Source organism: Anomaloglossus baeobatrachus, chromosome 8 (genome assembly GCF_048569485.1).
Source record: "Anomaloglossus baeobatrachus isolate aAnoBae1 chromosome 8, aAnoBae1.hap1, whole genome shotgun sequence".
Classification (NCBI taxonomy): domain Eukaryota; kingdom Metazoa; phylum Chordata; class Amphibia; order Anura; family Aromobatidae; genus Anomaloglossus; species Anomaloglossus baeobatrachus.
The window spans coordinates 88,955,689-88,976,990 of NC_134360.1; the positions used below are offsets into that span (position 1 = coordinate 88,955,689).

At 49.1% G+C, this 21,302-nt stretch overlaps 1 protein-coding gene across 1 annotated transcript in view; it reads left to right on the top strand.

Annotated features, from left to right (window-relative positions):
* The window catches only part of MEI1 (meiotic double-stranded break formation protein 1), a 902,984-nt gene extending 885,186 nt beyond the window's left edge, over positions 1-17,798 (top strand). The window contains exons 29-31 of the mRNA XM_075321882.1: positions 9,217-9,348; positions 16,004-16,110; positions 17,687-17,798. Of these exons, the coding sequence (XP_075177997.1) occupies positions 9,217-9,348; positions 16,004-16,110; positions 17,687-17,729 (282 nt within the window). The 3' untranslated portion in view covers positions 17,730-17,798. The remainder of the gene's footprint in view (positions 1-9,216; positions 9,349-16,003; positions 16,111-17,686) is intronic.
* Positions 17,799-21,302: the final 3,504 nt, after the last annotated feature.

The following is a 21,302-nucleotide window of genomic DNA, read 5'->3' on the forward strand; positions in this document are numbered from 1 at the left end:
ACATTCCCGGGGGCTGTAGTGCTGGGGCCGCCAGCCCTTTAAATGACCACATGCACTATTTGGGAGAACCAATGGGCTCTCCCGCTGTCCAGTAGCGTAATCAGCGGTGTGTGCCCGCCCCTCTGTCCCCTCGTGCTGTGTGTGTGCCCGCCCCTCTGCCCTCCGGAGCGATGTGCCCGCCCCTCTTTCTCCTCGTGCGGTGTGCCCGCCCCTCTTTCCCCTCGTGCTGTGTGTGCCCGCCCCTTTGCCCTCCGGAGCGATCTGCCCGCCCCTCTTTCTCCTCGTGCAGTGTGCCCGCCCCTCTGCCCTCCGGAGCGATCTGCCCGCCCCTCTTTCCCCTCGTGTGGTGTGCCCGCCCCTCTGCCCTCTGGAGCGATCTGCCCCCTCTGCCCTCGGCGCGATGTGCCCGCCCCTATGTCCTGTCGTGTGGTGTGACCACACCTTTCAACTCCAGAGCGATCTGCCTGCCCCTCTGCCCTCCGGCCTGCACTGTCTCCGGCGCTGTGTGCGCGCGCGCCTGCACTCTGCTCCCCGTCCAGTACTTTGTGTACCCTCCCTCCAGAGTTGTGTGCAACGATCAGTGCTGTGTCCCTCACCCCATGCTGTCTATCACCTCAGGTTTGTGGCTCCCCGGTAATGTCAGGGCTCTGCAGGTGCTGTGTGCAGAGCCTTGACATTACTGGGGGGCAGTGCTGTGTGCCCTCCCAATGCTGTGCATCACCCCCAGTGTTGTGTTCCCCCAGTGATGTCTGTGCCCCCCTCAGTGATGGCTTTGCTCCCAGCTCCTCTTGCGTTCTGTATGCCCCCCAGCCCCTCTTGCGTTCTGTATGCCCCCCAGCACCTCTTGCGTTGTGTATGCCCCCCAGCCCCTCTTGTGTTGTGTATGCCCCCCAGTATCTCTTGCGTTGTGTATGCCCCCCAGCCCCTCTTGCGTTGTGTATGCCCCCCAGCCCCTCTTGCGTTGTGTATGCCCCCCAGCCCCTCTTGCGTTGTGTATGCCCCCCAGCCCCTCTTGCATTGTGTATGCCCCCCAGCCCCTCTTGTGTTGTTTGCCTTCAGCGTCTCCTGTGACTTATACATCACATTGGAGATGCTGGGGGCATATACATCACAGGAGACACTGGGGACATACACAACACAGGAGGGGCTGTGGGCATTTACATCACAGGAGGGGCTGGGAGCATATATAGCTCCTCATGTGATGTATGTGCCTCCAGTGTCTCCTGTGTTGTGTATATACAGCAGTCCCAGCGTTTCCTTTCTGTGGTGTATACGTCAGTCCCAGCGTTTGCTTTCTGTTGTGTATACGTCAGTCCCAGCGTTTTCAATGTGATGTATATGCCCCCAGTCCCTCCAGTGATGTATCTGCCTTCAGTGACTCCTGTAATGTATATAGAGCAGTCCCAGTGTCTCCTATGTGCTGTGTGTGCCTCCAGTGTCTCCTATGTGTTGTGTGTGCCTCCAGCGTCTCCTATGTGTTGTGTGTGCCTCCAGTGTCTCCTATGTGTTGTGTGTGCCTCCAGTGTCTCCTATGTGTTGTGTGTGCCTCCAGTGTCTCCTATGTGTTGTGTGTGCCTCCAGCGTCTCCTATGTGTTGTGCGTGCCTCCAGTGTCTCCTATGTGTTGTGTGTGCCTCCAGCGTCTCCTATGTGTTGTGTGTGCCTCCAGTGTCTCCTATGTGTTGTGTGTGCCTCCAGTGTCTCCTATGTGTTGTGTGTGCCTCCAGTGTCTCCTATGTGTTGTGCGTGCCTCCAGTGTCTCCTATGTGTTGTGCGTGCCTCCAGTGTCTCCTATGTGTTGTGTGTGCCTCCAGTGTCTCCTATGTGTTGTGCGTGCCTCCAGTGTCTCCTATGTGTTGTGAGTGCCTCCAGTGTCTCCTATGTGTTGTGTGTGCCTCCAGTGTCTCCTATGTGTTGTGCGTGCCTCCAGTGTCTCCTATGTGTTGTGTGTGCCTCCAGTGTCTCCTATGTGTTGTGTGTGCCTCCAGTGTCTCCTATGTGTTGTGTGTGCCTCCAGTGTCTCCTATGTGTTGTGTGTGCCTCCAGTGTCTCCTATGTGTTGTGCGTGCCTCCAGTGTCTCCTATGTGTTGTGTGTGCCTCCAGTGTCTCCTATGTGTTGTGTGTGCCTCCAGTGTCTCCTATGTGTTGTGTGTGCCTCCAGTGTCTCCTATGTGTTGTGCGTGCCTCCAGTGTCTCCTATGTGTTGTGCGTGCCTCCAGTGTCTCCTATGTGTTGTGTGTGCCTCCAGCGCCTCCTTCAGACCGAGACAGAAAAGCAGTTGTGAGAAGAAATATGATTAGTATCATCCAACATCACAGCCGCACCAAAGAGAAGCCGCTCCGGCCGCCACAGTAGGGGTGAGTTAATTGTTTGACCAAATATAGCCAGGTAATTTTCACATTGATAATTTTGTGCGGCCCCCGAAGGTTGGTAGAAATTTCCAAATGGCCCCCGGCTGAAAAAAGGTTCCCCACCCCTGATCTAAACCATGTAGAGGACACAGCTAAGTGGGACGTAGGTTCACCTTCCGGCATGACAATGACCCTAAACATACTGCCAGAGCTATAATTGTATGGAATGCCAATAAAGTACATTTTATCTTTTGGATGTAACGTGAAAACATTTAGAGAAGTTCACGGGGTATGAAGATTTTTTCAAGGCACTATATCTATAGATACATGTATATATAGATAACTAGATAGACTTATTGTTAACAAATACTTGACCACTGAGGAAGGATTCTCCGGTCGTGATGGTTACTATACCCCCCAAACTTAACCTAAAAATAACACACCGACTGCATGCGACTTGGTTAAACAAATTGGCCACAGCAGCCTTTATTACCTATTATTAACATACTAACACAAAGGGGGCGCTGTCCAACGGGCGACCCCAATTACACAATAATAGTTAACACATAATAATAATAAACTGTACATGAAACCCTATGTAGGCCCGGTCCAGAAACCCTTTCCTACACCAATATCCCTGGCCGCAACACTCCGACCCAGAGATGAGGTATTAATCACCCCACGGATTAATACCCCCCAAACTTTGCAGAACCCCGTGCCTGCAATTTCCCGGAACCCAGAGACACCATACCAAGACAGTGCCTCTCGGTCCAGCTACCAATCCCTTACAACCGCTTCTTGACCAGACCTACCCCCGCCACAGGACAGGACACGTGACACCTTACGTGGCCTGGACCCGCCACACACCCAAGGCTTGCTCCACACCATCCCGCAAACCCAGGGCCCATAAATCAGAACCAATGTCATTAAGATGAACCCCATCACTCCTCCGAAACTGCCACTTCGGCGATTCCAGGTCCACATGCCTCACCACCACACCGCCGTTTCTCCGCACGAAACGCGTAACCACCCTGTTCACTTGTGCCCGGGCGCGATTAATCTTCTCAACCGACCGAGCCCCCCTCCACCATAATCTGGCCACAATATCCGACCACACCACTATCAAGCCCGGATACCTTGCCCATAAACGCAGTAGGTTGATCTTAATGTCCCTAATCAGATCGCGGGATGCCCGCGAACCCAGGTCATTCCCCTCCACGTGTAAAACCAACACGTTCGGAGGTCTGTCCATCCTGCAATAATATTCAAATTCCGGCACGACCCTGCTCCATTCCATGCCACGCACTCCAATCCACTTGACCGACGCCAGCGATCTGTCCACACCCAACTGCCGACCATTCGGGCGAGCGTCGGCCCGACGGGCCCCCCAGAAAACGAACGAGTGCCCCAGGATCCAGATCAGACACACTCCTACAATAAAGGAAACAATTTTAACAAACAACACCAGCATTCCAGATTGCAACAAAGAACAACCAAACCCAACGGCAGAACAAACAAAACTTTAACCAGAGCCCTCAACGAGATAATAACTGTGGGCGCACATAACCACGAAAACGAGAGGACTCCCACCGACCAATCCGTCTCACCATGTCATCTCCAAGGCCCCAACGAGAAGCCTCGGTAGCCGCCCCAATCCTGAACGAATGGGACCCGTAATCCTCTGGGCGCTCACCCGCCCAGTACAGGCAACTCCTCAGCACTGCCACAAACTGGTAACGAGACAACCAAGCCCCGTCCTCGTGACGTAGCAGCGGGTCCGGAAGACCGACCCGCAGACCACAAAACTTACTCACCACCTGCACCGGGCACAAGCCATCCCCTTGCACCGCATACAACACTACTAACCTGCCTCGACCCATCTGGTCCGTCTTGGACCGCCGAAGCCGACACTCCACTCTCTGTCCCACTGCCGACACATCCTCGAATAGCAAACCACCCCCACTAACCCTCGACGGGCTCACCAATTCTCCTATCCGAAAAGCCCCGAAAAAAGCTAACACAAAAGCAGTTTCAAACAACACCATCTCATACGCTGAGACACAAATTCCCTGCAAACCATCCACCAAACGCCGTAACAAGTCCAACGAAATGGGCTGCCTAGTGTCCCGCACCTTCACCCCTTTCCGAAAACCTTTCAATGCCTGCCTTACCCGTAAGTCCCGTGAAACGTCCTGCTCACCCCTAACCTTTAACCAAAAGGCCACGGCCGCCACCCTAAGCGCCACAGCCGACGCTGACCTCCCAGCCCTAAAATCCTCACTCACCAATGCCAAGAGCGCCAATAAATAATCCACTCGCCCGTTACCAAACATCTCACCCAGCACTGCCTGCCACTCAACCCACACTTTAGCATAACGGCACCGTCACCTCGGTCACCGAATTCCTAATCAAACCCGCAATCACTGCCTCACCAGGCTCCACAATTCCTCTGGGCACACCGCTCCGATCTCGTCTGCCCCCGGCAGTAACTCCCGAAACCTGTGGAACTGAAAACGAGATAAAGCGTCAGCCACCCCGTTATCAACCCCTGGCACATGTTTTGCAACCACATGAATATTCCACAGCAAACACTTGAGCACCAAATGCCGCAAATATGCCACTACCGGTCCAGATTTCGCTGACAAGCTGTTTATTGCATGTACAACTGCCTGATTATCGCATTAGAGCATCATTGGGCACCACCTTCTTCAACCACAAAGTGCGGCCGTTAAAATGCCGCAAGAAGACGTCCCAAACCAACAAATCTGCCTTGATCTCCCGCGTGACCCGCACAAAATGCGCCGAGGACCGTACGCCTGCCGTAGCTGTCGCCAACCTCCTGGCGAAAACACGCCCCATCGGCATAATCCTGCATGCAAAATTCAGCTTTCCAAGCAAAGACTGTACCACCTTAAGCCGCACTTTTTTTGCTGCCAGCATTGCTGCAATCGCACTCCGCAAATCCACAATCTTGTCCTCTGGCAACCTACATTCCATGGCCAGCGAGTCGATTTCAATCCCCAGGAACCGCATAACCGGCGCCGGCCCCTCCGTTTTTTCCTGCGCCAAAGGGATCCCGAAACGATCCGCCACTCTCTGCAAGGCGAACAACAAACCAGCGCAAACCATGGAACCCGCAACACACACAAAATCATCCAAATAATGAATAATGGATGACAAGCCGGACACGTCCCGCACCACCCACTCAACAAAGGAGCTAAAAGCCTCAAAATATGAATAAGAAATCGAACAGCCCATGGGCAAACAACGATCAACATAAAACTTCCCGTTCCACCAGCAACCCAGAAGGTGCTGACTCTCCGGATGCACCGGCAACAAACGAAACGCCGATTCTACATCCGCCTTTGCCATCAATGCACCGCGTCCTGCCGCCCGTACCAAGTCCAGCGCTTTGTCGAACGAGACGTAGTACACCGCCGACAATTCCGGCGCAATGCCGTCATTCACAGACGACCCCTCCGGAAATGAAAGATGATGAATGAGCCGAAATTTATTCGGCTCCTTCTTTGGCACCACCCCCAGCGGGGACACCACCAAATTACTGCACGGAGGGCTCTCAAATGGGCCCCCAATCCTGCCCAGCTCAACCTCTTTACCCAACTTCTCACCCACAACCATAGAGTGGTCCCTTGCCGACTGTAAGTTACGACAAACCGGAGGCAATGCCTCAACCGCCGACGGAATCCGAAAACTGTACAAAAAACCAAACCGCAAAAGCGACGCCGCTGCCCCGTCCTGATACCTACTTAAAAACGGCGCCATCGCCTCTATTTTCACCGGCGTCCTCCCTTTTACCAGACCCGTCCCCGGCCTTGCCTCTCCCTTTCTTAAAACATTTGGACAAACTATGTCCCCCCCCGCAGCCAGAGCACTCATGCTTGAACCTACACGCTGCACCAAATTTGCACTGGCCTTCGTTAAATTGCCAGCACAATCCCTTTTTCTGGATCCCCGAGGGCCCGGCTCCCGTTCCCCCGGCACCGCCACGAAAGGGCTGGCTCAGGGCCGCCATTAAGCGCATCCATAAGGAAATGTCCTTATGATCCCACCGCATGCCGGGCCGCAACGCCTTCCGCTGCCTAAACTGCTCATCATACCGCAGCCATGCCAAGCCCCCGTACGTGCGATACGCCTCCCCGATTGCATCCATATAGCCGAATAGAGCCGAGCAGTGCTCCGGCTCCTTTTCCCCTACCACGCTAGCCAAAATTGGGAATGCCTGCAACCAATTGGAAAAGGAACGAGGAATGAGCCTATAACGGCGTTTTTCTTCCTCCTCATTTTCCTTCTTGGAATCGCTCGGCTTCACCTTGTCTAGGTTAAATTTTTCCAGGGGTAGTAAGGAAAATATCTCCACATACTCCCCTTTCCAAATTTTTTCCCTCACCTCTTTTTTGAGGTGCGCCCCTAGCGGTCCCTCAAAGCACACATACACCTCGCTCTTAGCCCTATCATCCAGCCGCACCACCTCATCCTCCTTTTCCTTCTCCTTTTCTCCCGCTTTATCGCCTGCAGGCTCCACTACTCCGCTACCTACACCCGCCTCTACCGGCGCCTTCTCGCCGCTAGCCACCGCTGCGCCATCCACCGCCGACCCCGTCCAGGCCGCCGCCGGCACTCGCGCTAAACCCTGCAAAAGCCCCAGCAACTGGCTAAGCAAAGCTGACCCCTCTGGCGCTGCCGTGCCCGCAGCCACCTCCCCAGCACCCCGCGCCGCAAGCAATGCCGAATCCACGCCCAGCTCACCCGACCGTGACGTGGAGATGGAATTCGATACTGCGACGTCGTCCGCCATCGGCTCCTCTAATTCATCCCCCGACCTGAGGGCTCCTTTTTCTTCCTCACTGTAGCCGTCCTCCACCGTCCCAGCTCCAGAGAACGCAGCCGATGCGTCCCCTCCACCACAGCCACCCTCCTGGGCAGCCGCGTGGGCACTGGCGGTGGGCGTCCTCTGCTTTCTGTGCGGCGACAGCCCACAAGACCGTCCTGTCCCCTGGGCCGCCGCCGACCGAGTCCTCCTGGAGGAGCCTCTCCCCGAGCTCAGGGGGCTCCCCACCGCCGGTTTCTGCCCTCCAGGGCCTCCGACCGAGACCTCCCTCTGGGTCCTCCCCCGCCCGAGGGAAACCGCGGCCGCCGGGCGCAGTGCTGATGACCTGAGGGACCTGGTGGTCCCTGCGGGGCTCCCGCCGTCCCTCCTGCCCTCCGCAGCCGTACAGGTATCCGGGTGGCGCCTGCCCACACCGGTCCCCCTGCTGGCTGCCTGCGCCCGGCCCCCCCACCGTCCTCGGGGGGTACTGTTGGCCTCCATCGTAAGCCGGGCACGCTCCTGTCCAGAAGCAGCTGCCGGGACGTGCCCCACCGCCGGGGGCCCGGCGTCCAGAGCAGGCCCCAGGCTGGACACGCCCCCTCTCCGTGCCTCCGGTTCTCGCTGGGCACGGCCCGGTTCCCGGGCTGCCGCTGGCCTGCCGAATCTAGCCCGAGGCCTGGGACCGGAAGTAGGCCCCAGGCCGGGCTCGCCTCCATCCAGGCCACCGCTGGCCTCATTCCATCGCCGGGCTTGCTCCCGGCCGGGAGACGCCGCTGGGCTCTGCACTCCAGCCCGAGGCCTGACATCGGAAGAAGGCCCCGGGCTGGCCATGCCCCTTTCTCGGCCGCCGCGGCCTCGCCGGAGATTCCTCCCGGCGGCCGGGGCAGACGCTGGGAGCTGCTGCCGCCCGCCCCGCCGCGGAGGGTCCCAAGGGGGCCTCTCGCTGGGCCTCCTCGCCCTCCCTGCGCCCGGAGAGTACCTGAGCGGAGGCCTCGAACGCCGCCCGCGGCTAGAGGGGGAGCGAGGGGCAGGTGCCGACAGGGAAACCCAGGCAGCCCTGACGTGGGACTGCACTGCCTGGGCCCTGTGCACCGCCATCGCCGCTCTGATCAGCCTATTCAGCTCCTTGAGGTCCGCCATGCTGGTTCCGTGGTCCTGGTCCTGGGTCTCCAATCTGTCGCCATCCAGAGTCCAAAAGGGGAGGTAAGACCCTCCCTCATCACTTTTATACTCCCCCCCCCCCCTACAGGGATCCTTTCTCCACCAATCCCCTATATCTTCCCATAATGCCCCTCATTATAACTTTATCAACCCCTCACTCCCTCCCTTCCCTCTGGTCATGTCGCCCCTCCCCCCTATGGGGTCCATGGCTTTCTATGTCACTAACAGTGATAAGAAGCCCGCTGCTGCCGCTTGTATGTTTTGGCTGGTGCACTGGGATAAGGTCCAGTTTTTGGTTTTGGTACTCCCCTGAAGAATAATATCTGTATGAAACGCGTCGGGAGAATGGAGGTGGACTGATTTTATTTTAAGGGATCGTGCGTCCAGAACTATAGGGACCACGGAGACGCCTATGATAAATGAGAATCATGCTGGATGTGGATGGACTACACCATAATGGGTGAGGCTGTTCCATATTCTTTTTGAGACTGTTGAACTACCTATACTAGAGGTCTTATCTATAACAGTCATCTTGCATGTTATATGATACAGATTGCACATTAATATTTTGGTTTCCTGAATGAGTCCCACATGCTAAAATTGGCCTGATTTAGCCCCTGAGACATATTAAGGGGAATAGTGTTTTGGGCACTCTTTTACTGTGGATAAACTTTTTTAATAGGAGTGAGTTACCCCTTACTTCCTTTTTAAAGGATTATTTAATAAAAGTTAAGTTTTATTTGGTACCAATTTTTGCTGTTTTTGTTTGTTATCCTCATCACGGTACAATACTAGTAGCTTACTTTATTACACATACTATGTCATATGAAAGTTAAACTGACATTTGATAATGTTTCTTTTTTTTTTCTTTATTAGTTCGTGAAATATGAGAGCTTCAACATTCTTACAGTAAATGAAATAGCTCAAATTCTTGATGATGTATCGGATTTAAAACATATTGATCTTCCACAAACTGTTTTACAGGATTTGCAGATTTTCTTGCTTCAGGTTAGAATTTTACTTTAATTTAATGTAATAATTCCCTGACAAAGCATTGGTGAAACGCGCGTCAGGTGTTTGGTGGGTGAGCGCTATCATGGTGTTACATCTACATTCACTACTTGCACTTTATTTAATGTATGGAACATTACTATTGTTGGCACCTCAAACCACATCATTATATCCTTGTGCTTAGATTAATCATTTTATCTACTCATTAAATATATGTCACCCCCATACTTGGACTAAATTATGAACATATTGATTGAATATGGATAGAACTTTATAATGCCCTCCTAATCTTCTAATGTGGGATTATCCACCCATTTCTGTGACTCATCCGCCATTCATATCAGTGTTTGTTATGATAGATGTTAACCCTTTTATAAAAATTATGCAATAAAAATATTATTTTACATCTACAGTCCCTTTCGTTAGTATTCACCCCCTTGGCATTCTTCATGTTTGCTACCTCACAACCTGGAATTTCACAGTTTGCTTTTCTGTTTTTTTTTTTTTGTTTTTTTTTAAGATTTGCATCAATTATGTATAGAACATGCCTAAAACTGTGAACATTTAGATTCCTTTATATTGAGAAACAAACAACAAATAGGACAAAATAACTGAAAACATCAGTGTGCATAACTATTCACCCCCCTAAAGTCAGTACTTTGTAGAGCCTTCTTTTGCAACAATTACAGCTGCAAGCTTGGATAAGTCTCTATGAGCTTTCCACATCTTGCCACAAGCTGTAGTGGGAGAGAAAAAGCACAATAGGGTTTACCCGATTTACAGGGCAAAAGAAAAAGAGTAATGCACTCACCTAGCAGGGTTGTGCCAGTCACAACCCCTTTGAAAACGTGGATGAGTGCTTAGGTGGTTCAGCAGCGGCCCCGTGTTAGAGCAGAAGGTATCAAAGTGAAGACTGGAGGAAAACGGGTTCAAAGCCGCGCTAGGAAACCACGAGCATGGATATGCATGAAATTATTCTTTTATTTAGATCATTCCAACGCGTTTCAGAGACTCATCTGCCTCCTTCCTCAGGGAAAAGAATCTTACAGGCAATGAGGAGTTATCCTTATAAAGCAGCGTACAGACAAAGACAGCGTACAAAAAAAAAAGCATGACACAGTTTTGCTCCACGTGGAAATGAGTCATCACTCTGTAGCACATGGAGTGATGACGTCAAGATTGGTTACACTTTTTTTTTTTTTTGTACGCTTTCTTTGTCTTCACTTTGATACCACATCTTGCCACAGGGATTTTTCCCATTCCTTAAGTGAAAACTGCTCCAGCTCCTTCAAATTAGATTATTTCCTCTGGTGAACAGCAATCTTCAAGTCTGACCACAAATTCTCAATTGGCCTACGGTCTAGGCTTCGACTCGACCACTCCAATAAATTTACACATTTCCCCTTAAACCAGTCAAGTATTTCTTTAGCAGTAAGCTTTGAGTTACTGTCTTATTAGAAAGCAAACCTATGCCCCAATCTCAAATCACTGACAGACTGAAGCATGTTTTGCTCAAAAATATCCCTGTATTTCGCACCATTCATCTTCCCCTTGACTGTCCCTGTGGCCAAAAAACATCCCCACAGCATGATGCTACCACCACCATGTTTGACTCTGGGGATGGTGTTCTTGTGGTGATGAGCTGTGTTGGTTTGGCCCCAGACATAGCATTTACTTTGGTGGACAAAATGTTAATTTTGGTCTCATCTCACCACAGCACCTTCCTTCATACAATTAGGGAGTCTCCCACATGTCTTTTGGCAAAATCTAAAAGATCCTTCAAATTTTTGGCTGTATGTAAAGTCTTTTTTTCTGGCCACACTTCCAGAGGCCAGCTCTATGGCATGTATGGGTTATTGTGGACATACGGACAGATTCTTCTGTTTCTGTTTGGGAACTCCGCGGCTCCTTCAGGGTTACCTTTGGTCTCTGATCTGCCCCTCTGAATAATGCCCTCCTTACTCAGGCTGAGAGTTTTTATGGTTGGACCTCTGTTGGCAGGTTTGTTGTGGTAGCATGTTCTTTCCATTTGATAATAATGGATGTGATGGTGCTCCGGGGGATCATCAGAGATTGGGATATTTGTTTAGAACCCAACTTTGACTTGTACTTTGTCTCTGACTTGTCTGGAGATCTCCGTGGTCTTCATGGTGTTGTTTGGTTAGTGGTGCCTCTTGCTTAATGGTGTTGCTGCTTCGGTGATCTTTCGGAAAATGTCTATATATACTGACAGACAGACTGTCTGTAAATGTCTATATAGACTGGCAGACGATGTGACACAGAAATTTCTAGGGGCTAGCACAAGGGGTGAATACATACGCACATGGCAATTTTTTTTTCTTTTTTCCCATAAATGTATTTTTTGCCTTTATTTTTCTCACTTCACTTCCCCAACTTAGACTATTTAGTGCTGATGCATCACAGACAAATCAGATTATAAAAATACTTAAACACTAATTGTAATGTAACAAAATAGTTAAAAAGCCATGGGGGTGAATATTTTCGCAAGGTGCTGTACATTTAATTCTGTCTTAGCACATCTTTTGTTGTTTTGTTTTCATTTATTAGCATAGATGGTGAATCAACAGTTCACACATGGCAAAGAAAAACCCACTATGAAACATATCAGATTGCAAAGATGCTTAAGTCCTTCACCCCAAAGCCTGTTTTTACCTTCCTGACCAGGCCAACTTTGTCAATGCTTACCAGGGTCATATTTTCTGTGGAAATAACTCTGGAATGCTTCAGACTGGCTTGCAAAGTCTCCTTAAGGAGAATAGTGTTCCCCCGTGGTCTCAACATCTCCTAGTAGTTCTAAAACATTTTTTTGTGACACATTGTGCTTTATATTAGTGGTAAATACGATCTGCATTAATCTATAAAAAAAAATATCAAAATATAAAAACCTTTACAAAAAATAGAAAATTGCACAATTTTCAAACTTTGAACATGCCCTTAAACCAAAGAGTTATATCACACAAAATAGTGAATAAATTACAATTTACAACATGTTTACTTTGCATCAGCATATTTGCTTTTGTTAGAAAGTTATAAGGCTAAAAGTTTTATCAGCAATTTTTATTTTTGCAAACAAAATTTACAAAACTACCGTAATTTTTTTGGGGACTTTGAGTAGTCTATGTGACAGAAAATACCCAAAAGTGACACGACTCTAAAAACTGCAACCTTCATGCTGCTAAAAACCACATTCAAGAAGTTTATTAACCCTTTAGGTGCGTCACAAAAATTAAAGCAATGTGTAAGGAAAAAATGAAATATTGCTTTAGCCCCAAACTTTTTATTTTCAGAAAAGTAACAAATGAAAATGCATCATACAATGTGATGCGCAATTTTTTCTGAGTACACCAATACCTCATATGTGGTGGATAACTACTGTTGGAGCTCACGACAGGGTTTGGAAGGGAAGGAGTACTTTTTGACTTTTGGAGCGCAAAATTGGCTGGAATAGATAGCGGATGCCATGTTGCATTTACAGAGCCCCTGATGTGCCTATGCATTGGAATCCCACACAAATGACCCCATTTTGGAAACTACAACCGTCAAGGAATTTATCTAGAGGTGTGGTGAGCACCTTGAACCCACAGGTGCTTTACAGAATTTTATAACATTGAGCCATGAAAATGATAAAATATATTTTTTTCATCCAAAAATGTTACTTTAGCCCCAATTTTTTATTTTCACAAGGGTAACAGGAGAAAAGGGACCCCAAAATTGGTTGTGCAATTACTCCTCAGTACTATCATGTCCCATATGTGGGGGGAAAACTACTGTTTGGACACATGGCAGGGCTTGGAAAGGAAAGATTGCTGTTTGAATTTTGCAGCCCCATTTTGGCTGCATTAAATTGCAGATGCCAGGTCAAATTTAAGAATCACCTGATATACTAAAACAGCAGAAACCCTCCACAGGTGACCCAATTTTTGAATCTACACCTCTTGAGGAATTAATATAGGAGTGTAGTGAGCATTTTTAAATCCTCAGGCAATTCAGAGAATTGTATAACATTAGGCTTAGCAAATGAAAAATAAAATGTTGCTTTTGTCCCAAGTTTTTCATTTTTAAATGTCTAACTATGAACCATAAAATGTGTTGCACAATTTCTCTTGAGTACACCGATACCCCATATCTGGTCAAAACTATTTTTGAAGCTCAGTGCAAAACTCAGAAGGGCAGGAGCACCATATTGGAGTGCAAATTTTTCTGAAATAGTTTTGAGGGTGTCATATCATATTGGGAAAGCCCATGACATTATATGTGTCAGAAAGTCACACTATTTATTAGAAGATAGCACCACTACAGATGTAATAATAATAATAATAATAATAATAATAATAAAAGCCCATGACATTCCAGGAGAGCAGACTCCCCCATAAATGACCTCACTTTACAAACTGCACCCCTTAATGAATTCAAACAGGTATGTAGTGAGCATGTTTACACCACATGTACCGCCCAGAATGTTATACCACTGTGTGGTGAAGAATGAATACCGTATTTTTCGCTTTATAAGACGCACTTTTGTTCCCCCAAATTTTGGGGGAAAGTAGGGGGTGCGTCTTATAATCCGAATATAGGGGAGGGGGGTGTGTATATATATATATATATATATATATATATACACAGAGTCCAGTGGAGGTGCGGGCAGCTCTGGAGCGGTGCTGGGGACTGCTTGGGGCTGGGAGCGGCAGCGTTTGATCTCCTGCTCCCGCTTATATAATATGCACAGCCGCTGTCCATCAGAAGCGTGGTGCTGAAACTGCATCGCGCTGATGGGCTGGGGAGCTGTGCATATTATCTGCCTGTGCTTACCTTTGATTGCACAGGGACCCCCCCTCCCCCTGTGTTAGATATGGCCTCCCGTGCTGCCCATAGTAAAATAATAAACTCTTTACTCACCTCCTCCAGCGTCTGCCCGTCTCCCTCCTGCTGGCTGTGATTAGGCATGCAGAGATATCTCTCTCTGCTGTCCCGATCACATGACCTCCACTAGAACTAGGAAGTAGGAAGTGCAGGAGACAGGAGGAGTTCAACCCCGAGGAGGGACACACGAGACAGGACTGTGCTGCAGAAGGTAAAGAGTTTATTATACTAAAAGCAGCAACATGGGGGCGATATGTAACAGAGGGTGATGTGTGCCTGCCACAGTGGCCCTGTCTGCCTGCCACAGTGGCCCTATCTGCCTGCCACAATGGGCCTGTCTGCCTGCCAGAGTGGGCCTGTCTGCTTGCCACAGTGGCCCTGTCTGCCTGCCACAGTGGGCCTGTCTGCCTGCCACAGTGGCCCTGTCTGCCTGCCACAGTGGCCCTGTCTGCCTGCCACAGTGGGTCTGTCTGCTTGCCACAGTGGCCCTGTCTGCCTGCCACAGTGGCCCTGTCTGCCTGCCACAGTGGGCCTGTCTGCTTGCCACAGTGGCCCTGTCTGCCTGCCACAGTGGCCCTGTCTGCCTGCCACAGTGGCCCTGTCTGCCTGCCACAATGGGCCTGTCTGCCTGCCACAGTGGGCCTGTCTGCCTGCCACAGTGGGCCTGTCTGCCTGCCACAGTGGGCCTGTCTGCTTGCCACAGTGGCCCTGTCTGCCTGCCACAGTGGCCCTGTCTGCCTGCCACAGTGGCCCTGTCTGCCTGCCACAGTGGGCCTGTCTGCCTGCAACAGTGGGCCTGTCTGCCTGCCACAGTGGCCCTGTCTGCCTGCCACAGTGGGCCTGTCTGCCTGCCATAGAGGATGTGTGGCAGCCATAGCGGAAATGTGGCATCACTGGGGGACGTGTTCAATATAAGGTGGCCATATCCAGATTAAGGGGGCTAATTTTAGGATGAGGGGGCTATGAGGGACATATACCCTATATTATTTGTTAGACGGACACTGGCATTATAAGACGGACCCCATTTATTAAACAATTCTCTATTCCTTCACCAAATTTGGGGGTGCGTCTTATAATCAGGTGCGTCTTATAAAGCAAAAAATATGGTAATTAAGTTTTGTAGTAGGAGAGAGTGGTCAGCTATATTGAAGGTAGAGCACAGGTCTAGAAGGAGGAGCATAGAGAATTCAAGGTATAAGAGGTAGAAAGATAGAAATCCATCTTAAAACCAGCATGGCAATAGCTACGCATTTCAGACTTAAGAAAACGTCCTTTATTCATGGTAATATCTCATTGAGCAGCTCAGTGAGAACTTAGCTTGGCTATAGGATGCTTTTTTGCATCAGAAACTTAAGGAGAGATTAGCTTGATAAAGTACTTTTTTGCATCCGTAATGCATAGTCATGAGCTATCACTGCACACAAGCCACAGCATGTTGGATTTAAGATGGATTTGTCTCTCATTTTAAGAATTTGCAAAATTATTTTTGGGTTTTTAAGCTATTTTTTGGAGCTGGATTTCTACCACTTACACCTTGGATGCTTCACATTCGTCAAATCGATTCGTGTGCTCCAACCACGGGAAGCAATATTGGGTGAACTGGCTAAGATCCTCTTTCTTGTAAGTATAGAGAATGGTCTGTTCGATTTGACAGTATGTAGTCATGACATATTACTTACAGCCTTGATAATGAAAGGGTTAAATCTAAATTTTAAGGACATTTAATTTAACATATTGTTGCATATATTTAGCTTTGTCACTTGTTTTATAGTTACAGAACAAGCATATTCCAAATGAGCCAGCTAAGAAAGCAGTAATTCAAGAACTTTTGAACAATATTAACAGTATACCAATAAGTCCAATTTCAACGCCTGTGCTGTATCCTTTCATATTGTTAGCAAGAGAAAATTTGACAGTTAAAAGATCAGGATTACATAAATATAAAACTACTAGCTGTACTTCCCGGCTTCACCCGGGTTAATAACTGCTGTTAGCAAAATAGTCTGTCTATCTATCTCTGTCACTTACCCTGTCTGTCTTTTTCCCAGTCTGTCTTTTTCCCTCTCTTTCCCTCTTTCCCTGTCTGTCTCTGACTGTCTCTGTCTCTTTCTCCGGCTGTCTCAATCTCTTTCCCTGTCTATCTATCTCTGTCACTTTCCCTGTCTGTCTCTTTCCCTGTCTTTCCCTTTCTTTCCCTGTCTGTTTCCCTGTGTCTGTCTCTGTCTTTTTGTCTGTGTCTGTCTCTTTACCTGTCTGTGTCTGTCTCTTAACCTGTCTCTCTCTTTCCCTCTCTTTCCCTGTCTGTCTCTTTCCCTGTGTCTGTCTGTTTGTCTGTCTCTTACCTTGTCTGTCTCTTTCCCTTTCTTTCCCTGTCTGTTTCCCTGTGTCTGTTTCTGTCTCTTTGTCTGTGTCTGTCTCTTTCCCTGTCAGTCTGTCTCTTTGTCTGTGTTTGTCTCTTTGTGTCTGTCTCTTACCCTGTCTATGTCTGTTTCTTACCCTGTCTGTGTCTGCCTCTTTCCCTGTCTGTGTCTGTCTCTTTCCCTGGCTGCATTGTGACACGCCAACATTCCATATAAGGGCGTGGCTGTGCATTCTTCTGAAGTTCTGGCTGCACTGTGGCTCCCAGCACCATTCGCTATAATGGAGGCAGGTTTTTTGGCGAATAACTGTAAAGTACGGGGTTAAAATTTCCCCTCAAAACATAGCCTATGACGCTCTCGGGGTCCAGAAGTGTGACTGTGCAAAATTTTGTGGCTGTAGCTGCGACGGTGCAGATGCCAATCTCGGACATACGGACATACATACATACATACATACACACATACACACATTCAGCTTTATATATTAGATAATTCAGAATCAACAGAAAGGTTTTTAGCTGGATAATACACTACTGAGTTATTTAAATCTCTATAATACAGGGGTGGCAATTAATATTCCCGAAGGGCCACGAGAGACCATGACTGTTGTGGAAGACAAACCAATAGGCTGAAATTTAATTCTGCTCAATATTAATATATTCATTATAATTATTTTATATTGATATTAATTGTAGCACTTAATATTGAGTAGAATTACTGTACATATGCTAACACCTCATATCTTCAATATGAGCCACATAATAGCCCCCTATATACAGTATGAGTCCTTACAAAGCCGCCTATATACAGTATGAGCCCCCACACAGACCCCTACATACAGTATGAGCCTCCACAGTCCCTCTATATACAGTATGAGCACACATACCGCTCCTCCTATATACAGTCTGAGCTCCCACACAGCTCCCTTTTGTCTCTTGTAGAATAAGAGATTTCCAAATGATTGCATACTTGTTTTCTTTACATTTCGCTCAGCGTCCCAAAGTTTTTGAAATTGGGGTTGTAGATATCAGCAGTCCACAATCTAGGGGCCAAGTGGATGTGTGGGTTATTTTCCTTAATATTAATTATTTCAGATACATAGATGGAACTGCCATATGCTTAACTGATGTAGAGTAGGAAATGCTAACAAGATATTGTTTGTCTCTATTCTGTTTGCATATGATGAAGATCAATGAAACTTCATGTGGTGCAGAAATATTTGGTTTCTTTTGATGATTGCAAAGTTATTAAAAATAAATTCACTTTCATTGTTTCAGAGTTCTTGTCTTTTTTTCAACACTCCATTGTATTTGTATTGTATGTTTTTTGTTGTTGATTTTTATAGCCTTTCACAGACACCAAATATACAGAGTCAATCTTACTATGAAATCTTAGTAAATTAGAAATGTTTAACTTATTGTATGACAAACCTAAAGTAGAAACACACAATTTTAACCCTCAGCCATTCTTCTTTCAAGTTTGTTTTTAATCTCCACATATCAAAGCCATAGCTATTTTTACTTCTTATTTTATGGCATAACAGTATGACGGCATGTTTTTTACAGGACAAGTTGTACTTTTTTTTTTTTTTTTATTTTATCATAAAGGTTTTTATTGAGTTTTCAGAAAAATACAAACTTCTCATACAACAACATCAAGAACAGGAGCATTGAGTAGCACGAGGTGGAATAGCCTCGAGCCATTATCAGAATATCAATCTGGGACATTAAATACCCCTTACAACAAGGGGTGATGACAAGCCTATCCGAAAAGCCCCGAAAAAAGCTAACACAAAAGCAGTTTCAAACAACACCATCTCATACGCTGAGACACAAATTCCCTGCAAACCATCCACCAAACGCCGTAACAAGTCCAACGAAATGGGCTGCCTAGTGTCCCGCACCTTCACCCCTTTCCGAAAACCTTTCAATGCCTGCCTTACCCGTAAGTCCCGTGAAACGTCCTGCTCACCCCTAACCTTTAACCAAAAGGCCACGGCCGCCACCCTAAGCGCCACAGCCGACGCTGACCTCCCAGCCCTAAAATCCTCACTCACCAATGCCAAGAGCGCCAATAAATAATCCACTCGCCCGTTACCAAACATCTCACCCAGCACTGCCTGCCACTCAACCCACACTTTAGCATAACGGCACCGTCACCTCGGTCACCGAATTCCTAATCAAACCCGCAATCACTGCCTCACCAGGCTCCACAATTCCTCTGGGCACACCGCTCCGATCTCGTCTGCCCCCGGCAGTAACTCCCGAAACCTGTGGAACTGAAAACGAGATAAAGCGTCAGCCACCCCGTTATCAACCCCTGGCACATGTTTTGCAACCACATGAATATTCCACAGCAAACACTTGAGCACCAAATGCCGCAAATATGCCACTACCGGTCCAGATTTCGCTGACAAGCTGTTTATTGCATGTACAACTGCCTGATTATCGCATTAGAGCATCATTGGGCACCACCTTCTTCAACCACAAAGTGCGGCCGTTAAAATGCCGCAAGAAGACGTCCCAAACCAACAAATCTGCCTTGATCTCCCGCGTGACCCGCACAAAATGCGCCGAGGACCGTACGCCTGCCGTAGCTGTCGCCAACCTCCTGGCGAAAACACGCCCCATCGGCATAATCCTGCATGCAAAATTCAGCTTTCCAAGCAAAGACTGTACCACCTTAAGCCGCACTTTTTTTGCTGCCAGCATTGCTGCAATCGCACTCCGCAAATCCACAATCTTGTCCTCTGGCAACCTACATTCCATGGCCAGCGAGTCGATTTCAATCCCCAGGAACCGCATAACCGGCGCCGGCCCCTCCGTTTTTTCCTGCGCCAAAGGGATCCCGAAACGATCCGCCACTCTCTGCAAGGCGAACAACAAACCAGCGCAAACCATGGAACCCGCAACACACACAAAATCATCCAAATAATGAATAATGGATGACAAGCCGGACACGTCCCGCACCACCCACTCAACAAAGGAGCTAAAAGCCTCAAAATATGAATAAGAAATCGAACAGCCCATGGGCAAACAACGATCAACATAAAACTTCCCGTTCCACCAGCAACCCAGAAGGTGCTGACTCTCCGGATGCACCGGCAACAAACGAAACGCCGATTCTACATCCGCCTTTGCCATCAATGCACCGCGTCCTGCCGCCCGTACCAAGTCCAGCGCTTTGTCGAACGAGACGTAGTACACCGCCGACAATTCCGGCGCAATGCCGTCATTCACAGACGACCCCTCCGGAAATGAAAGATGATGAATGAGCCGAAATTTATTCGGCTCCTTCTTTGGCACCACCCCCAGCGGGGACACCACCAAATTACTGCACGGAGGGCTCTCAAATGGGCCCCCAATCCTGCCCAGCTCAACCTCTTTACCCAACTTCTCACCCACAACCATAGAGTGGTCCCTTGCCGACTGTAAGTTACGACAAACCGGAGGCAATGCCTCAACCGCCGACGGAATCCGAAAACTGTACAAAAAACCAAACCGCAAAAGCGACGCCGCTGCCCCGTCCTGATACCTACTTAAAAACGGCGCCATCGCCTCTATTTTCACCGGCGTCCTCCCTTTTACCAGACCCGTCCCCGGCCTTGCCTCTCCCTTTCTTAAAACATTTGGACAAACTATGTCCCCCCCCGCAGCCAGAGCACTCATGCTTGAACCTACACGCTGCACCAAATTTGCACTGGCCTTCGTTAAATTGCCAGCACAATCCCTTTTTCTGGATCCCCGAGGGCCCGGCTCCCGTTCCCCCGGCACCGCCACGAAAGGGCTGGCTCAGGGCCGCCATTAAGCGCATCCATAAGGAAATGTCCTTATGATCCCACCGCATGCCGGGCCGCAACGCCTTCCGCTGCCTAAACTGCTCATCATACCGCAGCCATGCCAAGCCCCCGTACGTGCGATACGCCTCCCCGATTGCATCCATATAGCCGAATAGAGCCGAGCAGTGCTCCGGCTCCTTTTCCCCTACCACGCTAGCCAAAATTGGGAATGCCTGCAACCAATTGGAAAAGGAACGAGGAATGAGCCTATAACGGCGTTTTTCTTCCTCCTCATTTTCCTTCTTGGAATCGCTCGGCTTCACCTTGTCTAGGTTAAATTTTTCCAGGGGTAGTAAGGAAAATATCTCCACATACTCCCCTTTCCAAATTTTTTCCCTCACCTCTTTTTTGAGGTGCGCCCCTAGCGGTCCCTCAAAGCACACATACACCTCGCTCTTAGCCCTATCATCCAGCCGCACCACCTCATCCTCCTTTTCCTTCTCCTTTTCTCCCGCTTTATCGCCTGCAGGCTCCACTACTCCGCTACCTACACCCGCCTCTACCGGCGCCTTCTCGCCGCTAGCCACCGCTGCGCCATCCACCGCCGACCCCGTCCAGGCCGCCGCCGGCACTCGCGCTAAACCCTGCAAAAGCCCCAGCAACTGGCTAAGCAAAGCTGACCCCTCTGGCGCTGCCGTGCCCGCAGCCACCTCCCCAGCACCAGCACCCCGCGCCGCAAGCAATGCCGAATCCACGCCTAGCTCACCCGACCGTGACGTGGAGATGGAATTCGATACTGCGACGTCGTCCGCCATCGGCTCCTCTAATTCATCCCCCGACCTGAGGGCTCCTTTTTCTTCCTCACTGTAGCCGTCCTCCACCGTCCCAGCTCCAGAGAACGCAGCCGATGCGTCCCCTCCACCACAGCCACC